Source organism: Acomys minous (genome assembly GCF_964271855.1).
Source record: "Acomys minous genome assembly, chromosome: 16".
Taxonomy (NCBI): Eukaryota; Metazoa; Chordata; class Mammalia; order Rodentia; family Muridae; genus Acomys; species Acomys minous.
In genome coordinates this window covers 8,972,761-8,987,030 of record NC_140498.1, presented here as the reverse complement: position 1 = coordinate 8,987,030, position 14,270 = coordinate 8,972,761, and the positions used below count along the sequence as shown (strand labels likewise).

Below are 14,270 nucleotides of genomic sequence, written 5' to 3'. Positions count from 1 at the left end.
GGCAGGAAGTGAGGACACGGTGGAGATAGATAGATCGGTAGATAGACATTGATTGGTGGAGGTGAGGAGTCTCAGACTTGTTGAGGATAGAAATTTGCACAGAACTCTGAGATGAAAACCTACCAATAGCGAAAGCTGCGGGGCCAGGAGCTAACATTGCTAGTGACTGTGGGGCCGGGGTCAGGTCATGGAGGCTTCCAGCACCTGGTGAGGGAAAGGCTTGTGTAGTATGGTGGCATGGGCTTCAAAGGAGAAGCCAGGGAGGAAAAGGACTTGAGAGCAAAGACCTGCTTTCAGGCCCACCCTGTGGACTTGGTTGGGAGCAGCAGTGGGGACATCCTGTACCTCCTTTCTAGGCCTCCGTGTATGGGGGCCGAGAAACCGGGTGCGTTCTTTGATTTCACAAAGTACTCTTGGTAGAACTTTCTGTAAATTGGTGTGTGTGTGTGTGTGTGTGTGTGTGTGTGTGTGTGTGTGTGTGTTGAGTGTTTGCTAATTTCAGACATCATGATCTCTGATGATGATGATGATGATGATGATGATGATGATGATGATGAGTGTGTGTGTTGAGTGTTAGCTAGTTTCAGCCTCAGCCTCAGTTTTCCAGAGGATTTAATTTGATCAGGTTACTCATGGCTCCAGGTGGATTCCAAGCCTTTTGATCTTTGATGATTTTTCTCCCTATCATGTGGTAAGTGCTATGTATAATAGAGTCATTTCCTCTGCCACCAATGATGGATTTTCAGAGTGTGAAGTATATGTGCATATGTATACATGTCTGTGTGCACATACATGTACATTTGTGTGTAAGTAGGCACGTGTATGTATGTGCGCTTATGTGTATACATGGACACAAGTCTGCATCTACTTGTGCATATGTATATATTCATATACATATAGTTACTCATATGCAGATTTTAATGTGTTATGCATGTGTTTATATGCACACGCATTGTGTGTGGGCAGGGCAGACTTACGGCTGTAGGAGCCAAGGCGGGCATTGTCTTTATTAGGATTCTATTGAGCTAAAACACCATGGCCAAACCAACGTGGGGAGGAAAGGGTTTATTTCATCTTACAGATTGTAGTTCATCATCCAGGAAATTCAGGTCAGAAATTCAAGGCAGGAACCTGGAGGGAGGAACTGGAGCAGAGGCCACAGAGGAATGCTGCTCGCTGGCTTCCTGTTCATGGCTTGCTTGCTCAGTCTGCTTTCCTATTCATTCCCAGGACCACCTGCTCAGGGATTGGGCCCTTACTCATCAATCGTGAATCAAGAAAATACCCCACAAGCAAATTTGCCTATAGGCCAGTCTTATGAAGACATTGTTTCACTTGAGATTTCCTCTTCCCAAATGACTAGCTTTGTCAGGTTGACATAAAAATAATCAACACAGAGACACTGGGGTGCAGTATTGAAGAGTTTTGTATCCCAAAGCTGGAAGTCTTGCCTGCTATATCTTAGGCAGTATGTAATGGGTTTTAAATAAGAGTGTGGAATAATCAAGTCTGGCTCACTTTCTTTTCCTGTTTGCAGTGTCACAGCTGGTTGGTGCTTGGCACCGCTGAGCCATCAGTACATATTTGTTAAGGAAATGAACGTATTTACAAATATTTCTACTTGTAGCTTGCAAATGGAGAACGAACCAGAAAGAGAATAAAGCAGGAAGACGTGGTTAGAGAGCAGATCCTGAAAGCGAGGCGCAAGAGTGAAGGAGTTCAGTCTCCACTTGGGTGAGCAGGGAGGATAGCCGTGCCCTTAGGAGACACTGGCATGGAGACAGAGGAGGTGCTTTCACAAGCGCAGTGTGCCAACAGACATGAACCTGCCTTCCAGACAGGCTTCATAAAATGCAACAACACCAGGAGGAGCTCGGGCAGTGAGCAGTAGGGAATTGGAATCTACTCTCAGAAAATAGATGGGTCGGAGGAATATACTTTGGTCACTTTCAAGGTGTCAGTGGTACTGAAGACATGGAGTGATAAGGCCACCAACGAACCTCCCTTTCTTCTCCCCATGGCTCTTGGCAACTGTTTCTATGAGTCAGGCTTTTCCTATACAACAGAGAGTGGAACCCTATAGTGTCATTTTGACACTGACTGCAACTCCGAGTGACAATTTCTCAGGCTCAGAAACCTGAGTAAGCGCCTCTGTGACATTCACCTTTGCGTGACAGTGCTGGGATGGCCTCTGTTCCCGTGGGGATGTGTAGTGATGGTGGCTTCTTCACTAAGCAGCTTGTGCCCACTGTCATTTTGGTTTGCTTTTCACGGTTCTTGGCTTTGCTCAGCAATCCCCTGCCATCTTGCCAAATGAGACTTCCGTAGGTTGGGGCACTTTGGGCCTAGTGGCTTGGAGATGGCTCTCAGTGGGCGCCATGCTGCTCCCCAGGCTTGAGCTCTCAATACTTTCTCACTGTTGCTCCTGTTGCTCCTCTTCCTGTCATACCACAAAGGATCCAGTTTTCTGGCCTCATAAAAGCATCACTTCTCTCTCCTCCTTCCCTCTGTCCACAGCAGACACAGCTACATGAGCTGACTCTTGAGGTGCTTTCGTTTATTTATTTGATTTTGTTTTGTTTATTTCTTGGTACTAGTGGTTGACTGTAGCTCTCTGTACATGCTTGGCAGGGTGTATATCCTCCATGAGCTATAACATATCCTGACTTATAACCTCCATGAAGTTTTTACCTTTAAATATATATATTTATATTTATTATATATTATATATATAATTTTAAAAAATTTAGAATCAATGTCTTACTCAGTTATTAGGTTGGCCTTGAGGCTGTAGTCCCCCTGCTTCCTGTAACCTTCTTGAGCAGCTGGGATTAAACAGATTCTTCCCAGGTCCTTCTTTGACCCTTCTGTGACAGGAATGGCAACTGAGGGCTTTTGCTACACGGTCCTCAAGCCTGAAGATCCTTCCTGGAGACCCTGCCTTGGTCACAGAATCCATTGCATCTTCTCTTCTTATTCCCGTAGGCTGCACTACAGTGAGGAGGAGACCTGGGGCTGGTAGTTCAGAGCCCTAGAGTCTCTCACCTGTTTTTTTTTTTTGTCCATGAATATGAGGGAGGAGGGGGACAGAGCTCACCTCATGGTGGAGGGGAAGTGGACATCTTTGTTGAGGAGAAATCTTGAGCAGGTAGCATTAGCTTTGCAGAGCCTCTTAAAAATCAGAAAGCTGTTTGAGTCTTGCATTTTTTAAAAAAATATTTATTTTTTTACAAATACATTTATATTATTATAAACTACACACAGCAAGAAGAACCACGAAACAATGAGGAATTATATTAACGTTACATTCCAAAGATGCCGCTCATCACTTACAGTGGCTAAAACTGGAACCACCTTAAAGTCCCCAACCAGAGGCATCGTTAATAATGGTTATTTCCTTGGATGGAATGTTGAGTAGCCCCTAAAATAATTATGAGGACTCTCTAGCAATATGAACAGATGCAATATAGTGATAGAGCAAAGTGATGGGCTCAAAGGGGTGTATGTGAGGATGGCTGAGATAATATGTGCATGGTGGCATTGGGATCGTGGGATTTAAAAAATTAGCATCCAAACGTAGTATAATGCGGATGTATGATGTCTATTATAAGAACACATAAAAATGCACATGACAAATATGTACTTAAATTTGGGAAGCGTATACAAAGAGATGACCGTTTTCCCAAGGGCGTGTCTCCAGCTGCGTTTCTAAGGGGCTGGCAGTTTGTTCTCCTTCCATTTCGTAGTTCTCTAGTAACCACGCTGGCAGGCCGCAGGTGAAAAGCAGTAAGGAACAACACAGAACTCCACACAGAGCTTTGAACCCCATGCGCTTGACACCACGTTCCAATTTGCACACTGCTCAGGTTCGCGCTCTGGGCGTGGCCTTTTTGCCAAGTGCTGCACCATCCTTTGGTTTCTATTTCTACCCTGTAGGCTGTGTTAGGGTGACAGTTATTGCCGGGTATGCATGAAGGGCATTTGTGACAATGTGGAAACTCTTCCACTTTCAGTGTGACAATTTGGATTGTGGGTCAACTGTGGGCCATTCACCCCAGACAACTGGGGATTTGATTCAATCATAGTTTGGAGTCACCTGTGACCACAGAGTTGAGTGTATTTTGTGATACAGTCTTTTGTCACATTCTGGCAGGAGCTGGGACCCAACTATCAATAACGGTAGAATAATAGAATCTTCCAGGAATGAGTGATTGCCTTAATTCCCTGCTTCTAGAAGAATCTCAAGTGCCAGCCACTTTCTTCAAAGTCTGGGTTCCTGGCCTCCTTTCTGAAGCCCTGAGCGTTGAGGAGGCGGCCTGGACCACTGATTGAGATTGGCTTTGGGAAATGCTGGCTGTTTCCCCCTGTGTTCTCTGGGTTCACAATACCCTCATTGTTCCAGTGTGAGCAGGACTTCCTCTTTCTGATTGATTGGTCATTGTGCGACCATGCATTTTCACAGCTCCTTTGCTCAGGAGCCGCCTGTCAGGCAGTGAGGGGGTCTCTGGGCACAGATTGCCTGAATCTTTTCATGTTCAGTTTCCTGGTTATGGGCTTTTAGGGTTGTTTCCCTATATTTCTTTTCTTTTTGACTAGCTGATAAACGAATGTACAAGTCTACCCTAAATGTCCGTGCAGGAAAAGGTAAACAGGCTCCTTAGTGCCTATTTAGTTTGTTCTGGAAATTTAACTTTTAAGTTGGAACTTGTCTTACAGATAACACAGCCTACGTGTGCTTTATGCCCGATAGGTCTTCATGTTACATCTTCAGAAGAAACTGACTGTGAGAGGGAGTGCTTCTTTAATAATATTATTCATGCTCATGACTGTTTCAGATAGTTGTGCAATGCTTAGAACTTCTCCCGGCAGTTCTATGTTTGCAGATACACAGACTATTTCCATGCTTGGAAACAAATTACCTGAAAGTTATGACATCAATTGCTAGAGAACGTATGTGCCTTATAGACATATTACCCAGAAGCATAGCTCCTCCCATACACAATAGGTGGGATCCAATCATGGCAGGCTGTGTTAGAAGATTGGCAGCTCTGACTAGACTCTCACAAGCACACCCCAGATAGAGTAGTGGATCCTTAGTCTCCACAGAAGAGGCTTGGTCTGTGTCAGAACTCACCACTAACGAAGTGGTCCGCCATTTGCAAATTGATCCATATGAGAGTGCAGTAAAAGACTTGTTTTCTCTTTTTGAGAGAATGTGTAGAGAGGCAGTGTTGAGGAAGAGAAGGTAGCCCATGGATTGTCACACAGGGGGAAGAACAGACAATGTTCTTCTTTCCTGAAAGATGAACTTGTCCCTCCCGACCCCTCTGGCTTCACAGCTCTAGGGGTTCTGGTGCGTCTCAGCATATCTTGTGGCTCTCCTGTGTGCCCCTCCTCCAGAGCCCATTGGGGGTGGTAGGTGGGTGAAAAAGCAGAGAGAGGGCAATGAGGCAGAGGTTGGTTGGGTGGGCACTCATACTTCCTCCAGGTGTGAACTGCAGGCACTCTGTGAAGGCCCTTGGTGTGCACAAGGGAGAAAGGTGGGCTCCCAGAAGGTTACTCTGGCTGAAGACCAGCCTCTGAAAGTATGCTCTGCACTGTGTTGATTCCCCACCCTGGAACACTCCAGAGATCAATTTTCCAAGACGCTTCTGCTCTTAATGGCAGCTTCCTCCTCTGCCAAAAGTAAGTGGGGAGTGGCCAGACAGTAGAAAAAGAACCCAGGCAGGGAAGGAAATGGACAGCCGAGGAAGATAAAACGCAGAGCGGAAGTGAGCCTTTGCAGCAGGCCTCCCCAGAGAAGAGGAGCCTCCTGAGACAGAGGAGACTTTTAGGGTCAGTACTGGGAAAGAGGATGAAAATGGGCCTGGCCAGACAAGTGTGCAGACAATAGCAGGAGAGAGAGAGAGAGAGAGAGAGAGAGAGAGAGAGAGAGAGAGAGAGAGAGAGAGAGAGAGATGAGGCAGAAGAAGGGAGCACTGGGCCCTCGTGCGCCTCTGAGAATGATTTCCGAAGGGGAGAGTAATGACAGAGCTGGCTATACGTCCAGCATCTTTGCCCTTCTGTGCTCTTACGTTGTAGCATTCTCTGAGGCATGCAGTCCACAGGCTGGGGAAGGACTTTGCTTAAAAACCTGCATGAGTGATTCATTGATTTCTAGTTCCATGAGATCCGTTGCCTAATGAATGATCCACGGGTCAAAGGAGATCATTCTGTGCATCCATTCTGTACTCTCATTCACTGAAAGGCTACAAAGCTAGTCAACATATAAAAAGCCCCGAGAAATACTGCTGGGAAGGCTTTTGCCGGGTTGACAATATGTCTGCAATCTTATATAAGGTAGATCCTAAACATGGTGATGCTCGAGGTGAGTAAGCTATTTAGCTGTATGTGGGGCCCTTGTCCTGGACTTTGCCACTCTTTTTCTTTATTTATTATGTAAACAGATCTCATTATAGATGGTTGTGAGCCAATATGTGGTTGCTGGGAATTGAACTCATGACCTTTGGAAGAGCAGTCAGCACCCTTAACCTCTGAGCCATCTCTCCAGCCACTCTTTTTCTTAAATGACTACTATTAACATCTTGAGAGATTCTTGTATCCTACATCAAGTGAAGCGAGCATCTCACTCATGAGTATACACTATCTTACAGTATCAGGCAAAAAGCCTGAGTGGAGTTGACTTGTACTAATCTACAAATCCATTAATCCTGCCTGGAACCACAAAATCCTTTTGTAAGATGGCTTCCTGAGATAAGGGCACAGCTTGCGGCAGACAGAGAGTGAGGTAATCAGTTTTGGAGAATCCTATTCACACTGCTGTTCCCTCACTGCAGTGCTAGAAGCCACTGGCTGGCTTCTGCCTTTGATCTAAGTCCATCCACTATTGTATGTGGTTGTGGAAAAGCACCACCTGGCCCCATTAGTGTTTTAAAGGACACCAAGATATAGCACAGAACAAACACCAGGAGAAAGCTAGTGTCTCAACCTCCTGGTCCTGTTTCCTGTCTCGAAGTAGTTAAAGATCCTTACAAATCCTCAGTGTTTTTTTTTGGGGGGGGGGGGATAGAGTCATGTGCCTCTAGTCACAAGCTGTACTGTGTGTTGGAATCACCAGGTGTTCACGCCATCACTGTTGCTGTGATGAAGACCAAAAGCAAAAGTCTTTATTTGGTTCCCACATCCAGGTCCATCACTGAGGGAAGCTGGAGCCATGGAGGATGCTGCTGGCTTAGTCATATGCTTGTGCTTAGCCAGCTCTCTTACTACACAGCCCAGGACCACCTTCCCAGTGATGGCATTGTCCTGCAGGTTGGGATCCTGGACCAGTTAACAACTAGGACAGCACCCATCCCATACTTACCCCCAGGCCAATTGGATCTAGGCAACTCATCAATTGAGGTTTTCCTTTCAGGAGACTCCAGGCTGTGTCGAGTTTACAATTGAAGCTAGCTCTCTTAAAATGTTTTGGCCAATACGTAATACATGCACATATATTTTTTGTGCATAATAACGGGGTTCCATGGGATATTTCAATACAAATAGTTCATACAATAGTGCCCTGATCAAATCCAGCCTCTTGCCTTTCTGGGAAGCTTTAACAACCACGCCTGCTCTACCTCTCATGGCAGGCAATAGAAACACCAACTAAAATGTTCCCTGAGAGCAGCAGGGCAGGAATTCACTGCTGTCTTTGTTATGATTAAAAAAAATAAGAAAAGAAGATGATAAGATAATAAGATTCCAGGCAACAGATATTATATTTTATGAGGTTTATTAAGTGAGCATGGGGGGGGGGGAGAAGGAAAGGGGAAGGGGAGAGAGAGGGAGGGAGGGGACAGAGAGAGAGAGAGAGAGAGAGAGAGAGAGAGAGAGAGAGGGAGGGAGGAGAGATAGGTGGAGTAGAGGGGAGTAGAGAGGAGAGAGGGTGGGTAGAGAGAGAGAGAGTAGAGAGAGGTCACGTGGAGGGTTTGTCCTTTTATATGGCCCTGAACAAGGCCACACCCCCATGGCAGGTAAGCAATGACATCACAGGCAGGCCGACTGAAGCAGAATGCTTACAGTCTTCATTTCATAAGTAACGACCAAGGCCCTGACAATTTAAGGAATCCCTGTCACACTTACGCCACTTTCTGGGTCATTGTCACTCCTTTAACTCTGAAGCTCAGAATCTCAGACTAGAATGTAAAAATGGTGTAATAAATTTTGTGGGGACTGGGGAGAGCTCTCGCCTCGGATACCCAGTTGCTTGAACATGGACCTCGGTGTCTGTGAGAGTAACAAGAAAGCTGCTTGAGTGTGCCCTCCCACCCCTCCCATCAATGCTGTTTCTGTCTGAAGACCGTAGCTTTGCATTTCATTTACAGGAAGACAAAAATAGAACCTTTGTCTTAGGCTTGAAGGAAATTATGAAAGGCCAAAGCTTGTCTTCAAACTTATGTCAACTATTTATCTCTTGTCGTTTTCAACAAACAAGTCCTCCCCATGTGTTTTGAAACTGTCTTGACCATTGGTTTTCTCTGGTTTGCTTGTTGTAGCAGGGCTGTGAAAAAGCTACCATTCTATGGCGTTGGCCCCCAACCACTCTGGGCTGTGGTGCAGAGGACCAGTGAGACAGTGTGCAAGGTGCTAGGTTATACATAGCACACTGGTGCTAGAACAGGGTACACTAAAAACTGGCCTCTCCACATGCTTTAGGCTTCTTAACTAGAAACTTAGAAGCAAGGATGAAAAGTTATTCTCAATCCTCTAAATATTATCACCTTCCAGGGTGTGTGTTTCCACCATCTGGGACTACGTAGGGGACATAAATTCTAACAGCTTTACACAAACATGTACGGTAAGTTGAGCCTTCTGTCGCTGGAGGCAGGTAGACAAGTGTTGGCTAGTCACTTGGATGCCTTCTGTTTGGGGGAGCTTGGAATAGATGATCTTAAAATTTGAGAACCTATGGCTGGTAAAAACAAGATGCCTTAAATTTTACTTTAAAATTATCTCAAGTATCAATCACTTTCTAGGTTAGAGGACAGTTTGAGTATTCTTTGCTCTGTAGCCTTGAAAGCTGTATTGCTACTGTATTTTAAAATGCCTTGTTGTGGCATACTGCCACTGAAACTCCGAGGAGAATCCTAGAAGACCTGGAACAAAAACTCGATTTTGTTTTGTCTTAGGGTTTCTACTACTGTGAAGAGACACATTTACTTGGGCCTCTTACAACTCAGAGGTGTAGTCCATTTTCATCATGGCGGGAAGCATGGCGGCATGCAGGCAGACATGGTGCTGGAGAGGGAGCTGAGAGTCCTATAGCTGGTCTGCAGGCAGCAGGAAGAGAGAGAGACACTAGGCCTTCCTTGCTGAGCTTCTGAGACTTCAAAGCTCACACTCTAGTGACACATTTCCTCCAGCTAGGCCACCCCTACCTCAACAAGGCCACCCCTACCTCAACAAGGCCACCCCTACCTCAACAAGGCCACCCCTACCTCAACGAGGCCACCCCTACCTCAACGAGGCCACCCTTCTTTTTTTGTTTTTAGTATGAACAAATCTCCAGGGCGATGCCATTTGTAGGTGTTTTGGACAAAATGTTGAAATTTATGAATAATTTATTTCTACAAAAACACCAGACTTTAAAGTTTCTGTCAGTCACATATTCAAATTCCATAATAATTCCTGGATTGGGAGAACAAAAGGTGTGGAAACGTGGCACCTATGTTAGAGGTGGGTAGTCCACACGTGAACAAGCCGTCACAGCATGGCTCACTTCTGTTGCAGCTGGCAGACTTGGCACCGCTGCTCACATTGGGGATGGGGTGGTACCCAGTGTGGTCCACACACCGAGTGCATCATCGTCCTTTGGAACACAACATGCTTAGCAGACATCGTGGCTGTTGCTTGCTAAGCTTCAGCCATGGCCACATGAATGCCTAACCTATAATATTTTTCTCTGCATTTGCTTTGAGGATCCAAGGAGGGGGCAGGGCAGGGAGGAAGCAACATTCAAGTCTGTCCCTGGAGCATCCATTCATAGGTCTTTCTTCCTGAGAGGAGATGTCATGTGTCTTCTTAGGCAGTGGAATAAGGACCCTTGTAGCAATATGGAACCCTTCTGCAGCACTTTCTTTATTGACAGATCTGTTTCCAGACAAACTCCAGCTTCTCAACATCTCCAAGGCAACATGGGGGGGGGGGGGAATCTCTGTATACAGTGGTTTCCATTCCCCAGGGCATGTGTCCCAGGATACCCACGAAGGCCTGAAACAGCGGCTTGCACTAACTCCGTATCCACTAAGTTTTCTCCTATGTATGAGTACCCACGATAAGGTTTAAAGTTAGGCTAGCTGAGACTAGCAACAGCCACTAATAACATGACTCGGTTCCTGCAAAGGAGCAAGCAAACCAGGCAGGTAGAATTCTCAGCAAAGCTCCCCACCACGGTCTCAAACATCAGAACTTCTGGGCAGCGGCCGAAAGGGAGAGATGTGCTACTGTTGAGTTCAGACCCAGCATTAGCGTGCTGCACAACTTACCTGCCCTCCATTAAATAGGAAGAGCGTCTATATTATAAGCTGCAGTAAGGACTTGAGTTATAGCACGTGTCTGGAGACACAGCTGGAAGGTAACAGCCGCTCTTTAATGATTACTGCCTGTCACAGACCGCTAGGGTTTTGGCACAAATATATTGCTCATCTTCAAGGAAGCTTTTGGGAAGTGGCCTCATTCTAAGAAGGCAGTGCTGCTAATAAGGCGAGGCTCATCCTATTTTGGGTCGAGTAGGCCCATGGTCCAAGTCCTAAAGCTACTCTGCTATTGTTTGTTTTTGTTTTGTTTTGTTTTTCTTTTTGTTTTGATAGTGTCTCAGGTTGGCCTCCAACTCCTGATCTTCCTTGTACTAAGTTCAGGGGTTCTAGGTCTAAGCTGCCGCCCCCCCGCCCCCCCAACACTTCTTTTTTTTTTTTTTTGGCAGCGCTGGGTCTCAGACACTGGCCTCATGCACTCAGTGTGAACATCCCACCAGCAAACTCCAGTGCTCTAAGCTATGTACTTCCCAGCTGTAACAGATCTTGAACAGGACGTATCCAGGTAGTATGTGTCCTTGAACTCAGTGGTGCATCCAAAACATTTTAAAAGTTGCCACTGTCTTTTACAAAATTCAGCATAAGAACCACTCATCCAGCTGTTAGTTGTGGTAGGAGTTTGTTATCTAGAGGTGAGTTCAAAGCACAAAGGAGGATACACTCCGGTCCTATACAAACACTGCATCTGAAAAACATATTTAAAGCAGTCTATGTAGCTCAGTCTGCCCTCAAACTTGTGGCCCACCTGCCTCAGCCTCCTGAGTGTTGATCTCACAGCTACAAGCCTCCATGACCAGCATACAGCAGTCTTTAACAAGGAGCTCAAACATGTATAGGGTTTGGTGATTCCGGGAGGCCCTGGAACGAACCGTCTGCTAACACTCAGGGATCACAGCTCATAGGCCTTCTATGCCGTTGACATTTAGTTGAGGACAATAGAGTTCGGGGCTGAAACCAATAACTGGATAACAACATTTGAAAGCGAGCCTGCTCAATTCCAGGTCTCTCTCTCTTTAGTAGTATTCTGCTGCTCCTTAATTGATGTAGTCTATAGAATACCATTCTGTTTATCATCTTTGGATTGGACTTTACTCTCACTAGATGCAGGGGGAAGACTTCAAGCCATGGTCCCAGCCCCTTGGCATGCTTTGACAGAGTGGATAACTGAGCCTACAAATGCTTCTAAACCACTACATTTCTCTTCTAGTGGGACTCACAGAAAGCATCGGACTCCCTCAGACACTGTTTGAAAAACATGAGCCCTGGCCAGCCTATGTCTCGTACACCTCTCCAGCAGTCAGGCGACTCATTGACAAAAGCAGAGCCCGAGAGCTGGAGTCCATGCGTGCTGCTGAGGAAAACCGCAAGCCAAAGAGGCAGAGCAAACCTAGCCTCATGTATCTGAAGAGGAAGAAGCCATCCAGGTCCTCAGGAGACTTCATGCTGAAGGATGCCCTGTCAGGGACCCTGTGGGAACCTACATTCATCCCAGATCCCGCACAATACCGGGTGGAAGCCAGAGAGGGGCCCACGTCAAACTACAACAAGATCATTTTCTCCAGGAGACCTGCCATGAGGAAGCTCCCATATGGCTTACCATAGGCCAGCAAGTAGATACATGCCAAGGTTTAGCAGAGAGCTTTGTAGCCATCCCCTGAGAATGTACGATGGTACATTTGCTACAAATTACATCATGTCCTTGACACTGGCAGTTGCTCTCATTTATACAGAGGTTGGCAGACAGAGACCTAATCAGAAACTGTTCTGGGGGTGTTTGCAGTCTGTTGGGGGTGGGGCAGCTGTAGCTGCTGAAGGTCTAACTACAGGCACGCTTGCCCACGTCTAGATAGCAGGCAGGAACTGTAGCAGTGGCTTACCCGACATAATTTAATAGTCTCTTTAACCAGGTGGCTACCCAGGGCAGGAAGGTATGAGAATCCAGTGGCTTACCCGACATAATTTAATAGTCTCTTTAACCAGGTGGCTACCCAGGGCAGGAAGGTATGAGAATCCAGTTATCAGCAGAGGTAGCCCCTGTGGGGAAGCAAGTACTGTCCCTGGATTTATTGAAGGTTAGATGCTTGCAGAAGGGAGATGTGGGGTAAAGCTCAGTCTTTCTGAGGTGGGGAGTAGGTTTGCCCAGCTTGTGCTTCTGACTCAGAACATGTCCTCACCTCTGAGAAGGGGTTTCTCTTCACTTGGTACCACTGGAAGACATCTGTGAGGTTGGTGGAGTGAGTGTTAGAAAAAGTAAACACTGGATTCGGATGCTCCTGGAAGGCATTGCCACTGCCTGGCTGACAGAAAGGGATGCCAGGGGATGTGCTGACAGAGGCAGAAAGGAGACAGCAGGAGCCAACAGGATGCAGCTGCTGAGTCCCTCCTTCCCTTTTTGCTCATGCAGGCTCCTGCTAGCGCCCTCTGTGGGCAGGGTTTAGCGGGAGATAAGGCGGCATGTGGTCGGCAGATTCCCAGCCGTAGCATCTTCCAGGCATGCACAGCACATGAGGATGATCTTTGAAGCCAACAGAAAATTAGCTCAGTAGCCACCAGAGTGGTTCTAATGCTCCCTGTGGACTCGAACCTGGTATTGGAGAGCATTTCCCTTGGAGGGCTTACAAAATGGTGTGTGTGTGTGTGTGTGTGTGTGTGTGTGCGTGTGCGTGCGTGTGCGTGTGCGTGCGCGTGCGTGTGTGTGTGTGTGTGTGTGTGTGTGTAGGTGCCTGCGCTGAGAAATGGAGGGGGTCCTTTCCTCTGTTTGTTTACTGTGTGTGTACACATATAAGTGTGCCACGGTGAATGTGCCAGAGTTCTTGTGCATGGCACACATGGGGAGCTTTAAGGACAACTTTGGGGGGGGGGTTGGTTTTCTCTTTCTCCTTGTGTGGGTCCTGGGGACTGACCTCAGGTTGTCATACTTAGCCAGGTAGCACCTTTACCCACTGGGCCATCTTTCTGCCACTCTCTTCTACTTCCTTGTTTTAGCTTGGGTGTGTGTGTGGGGGGGAGGGGGGTGCCGGGCAGACCTGATATGAGTATAGGGGAAGATGAGGATTCAGGGATGAGTTCGGGGTGGACACTAGTTATTATTTATTATTTGTTAGATGAAGAGCTAGAAATGGCCCCATCCATGCTTTGCATTGGCTCCAAAGCAAGTGAACTCTCCTCAGTCACCAGGCTGGCAAACTTTGTCTTCGGACACAGGCACTCTCCTGTTTGGGTTTAGCTGCTAACATGGACGACTCTCCCTATGTTTCTGTGTTGGCAGTTGGTACCCATTTTCTCCATCTCCAGGTGTACAGGGTGCAATGTACTAATAGTTGCAAATGGCATTTGGAAGAGCCTAATTCTCCTTGCAGTGTGTTTTTTCCATCAATTTTAAACATTTGGCATCATTCATGGGTGTAGGTTTTTTTTTTTTTCCGTCTGTGGCTCCTGTGTAGTCCTGTCCAAACACCGCTGTTAATTAGAAGCTCCCAATTCAATCCTGGGCTTTTCTTTTTAAAAACATTATTTATTTTTATTTTAGCTAGAGTTACAGTTTGAGCTGCCATGTGGGTGCTGAGAATTGAACCCAGGTCCTCTGGAAGAACAGCCAGTGCTCTTAACCTCTGAGCCATCTCTTTAGCCCCCAATCCTGGGTTCTTAGCCCTTGGCTGGCACTAGTTCTGTAAAACCATAGCTATTTCTCAGTGA

General features: G+C 46.5%; 1 protein-coding gene across 1 annotated transcript; it reads left to right on the top strand.

The window, feature by feature from the left end:
* Positions 1-237: 237 nt before the first annotated feature.
* On the top strand, positions 238-12,176 carry CDRT4 (CMT1A duplicated region transcript 4; the record flags this gene model as incomplete). The annotated part of the gene is made up of 2 exons (XM_084762297.1): positions 238-385; positions 11,782-12,176. 2 exons carry the CDS (start codon positions 238-240, stop codon positions 12,174-12,176), a joined length of 543 nt encoding a protein of 180 aa, XP_084618423.1.
* Between the last annotated feature and the right edge of the window lie 2,094 nt (positions 12,177-14,270).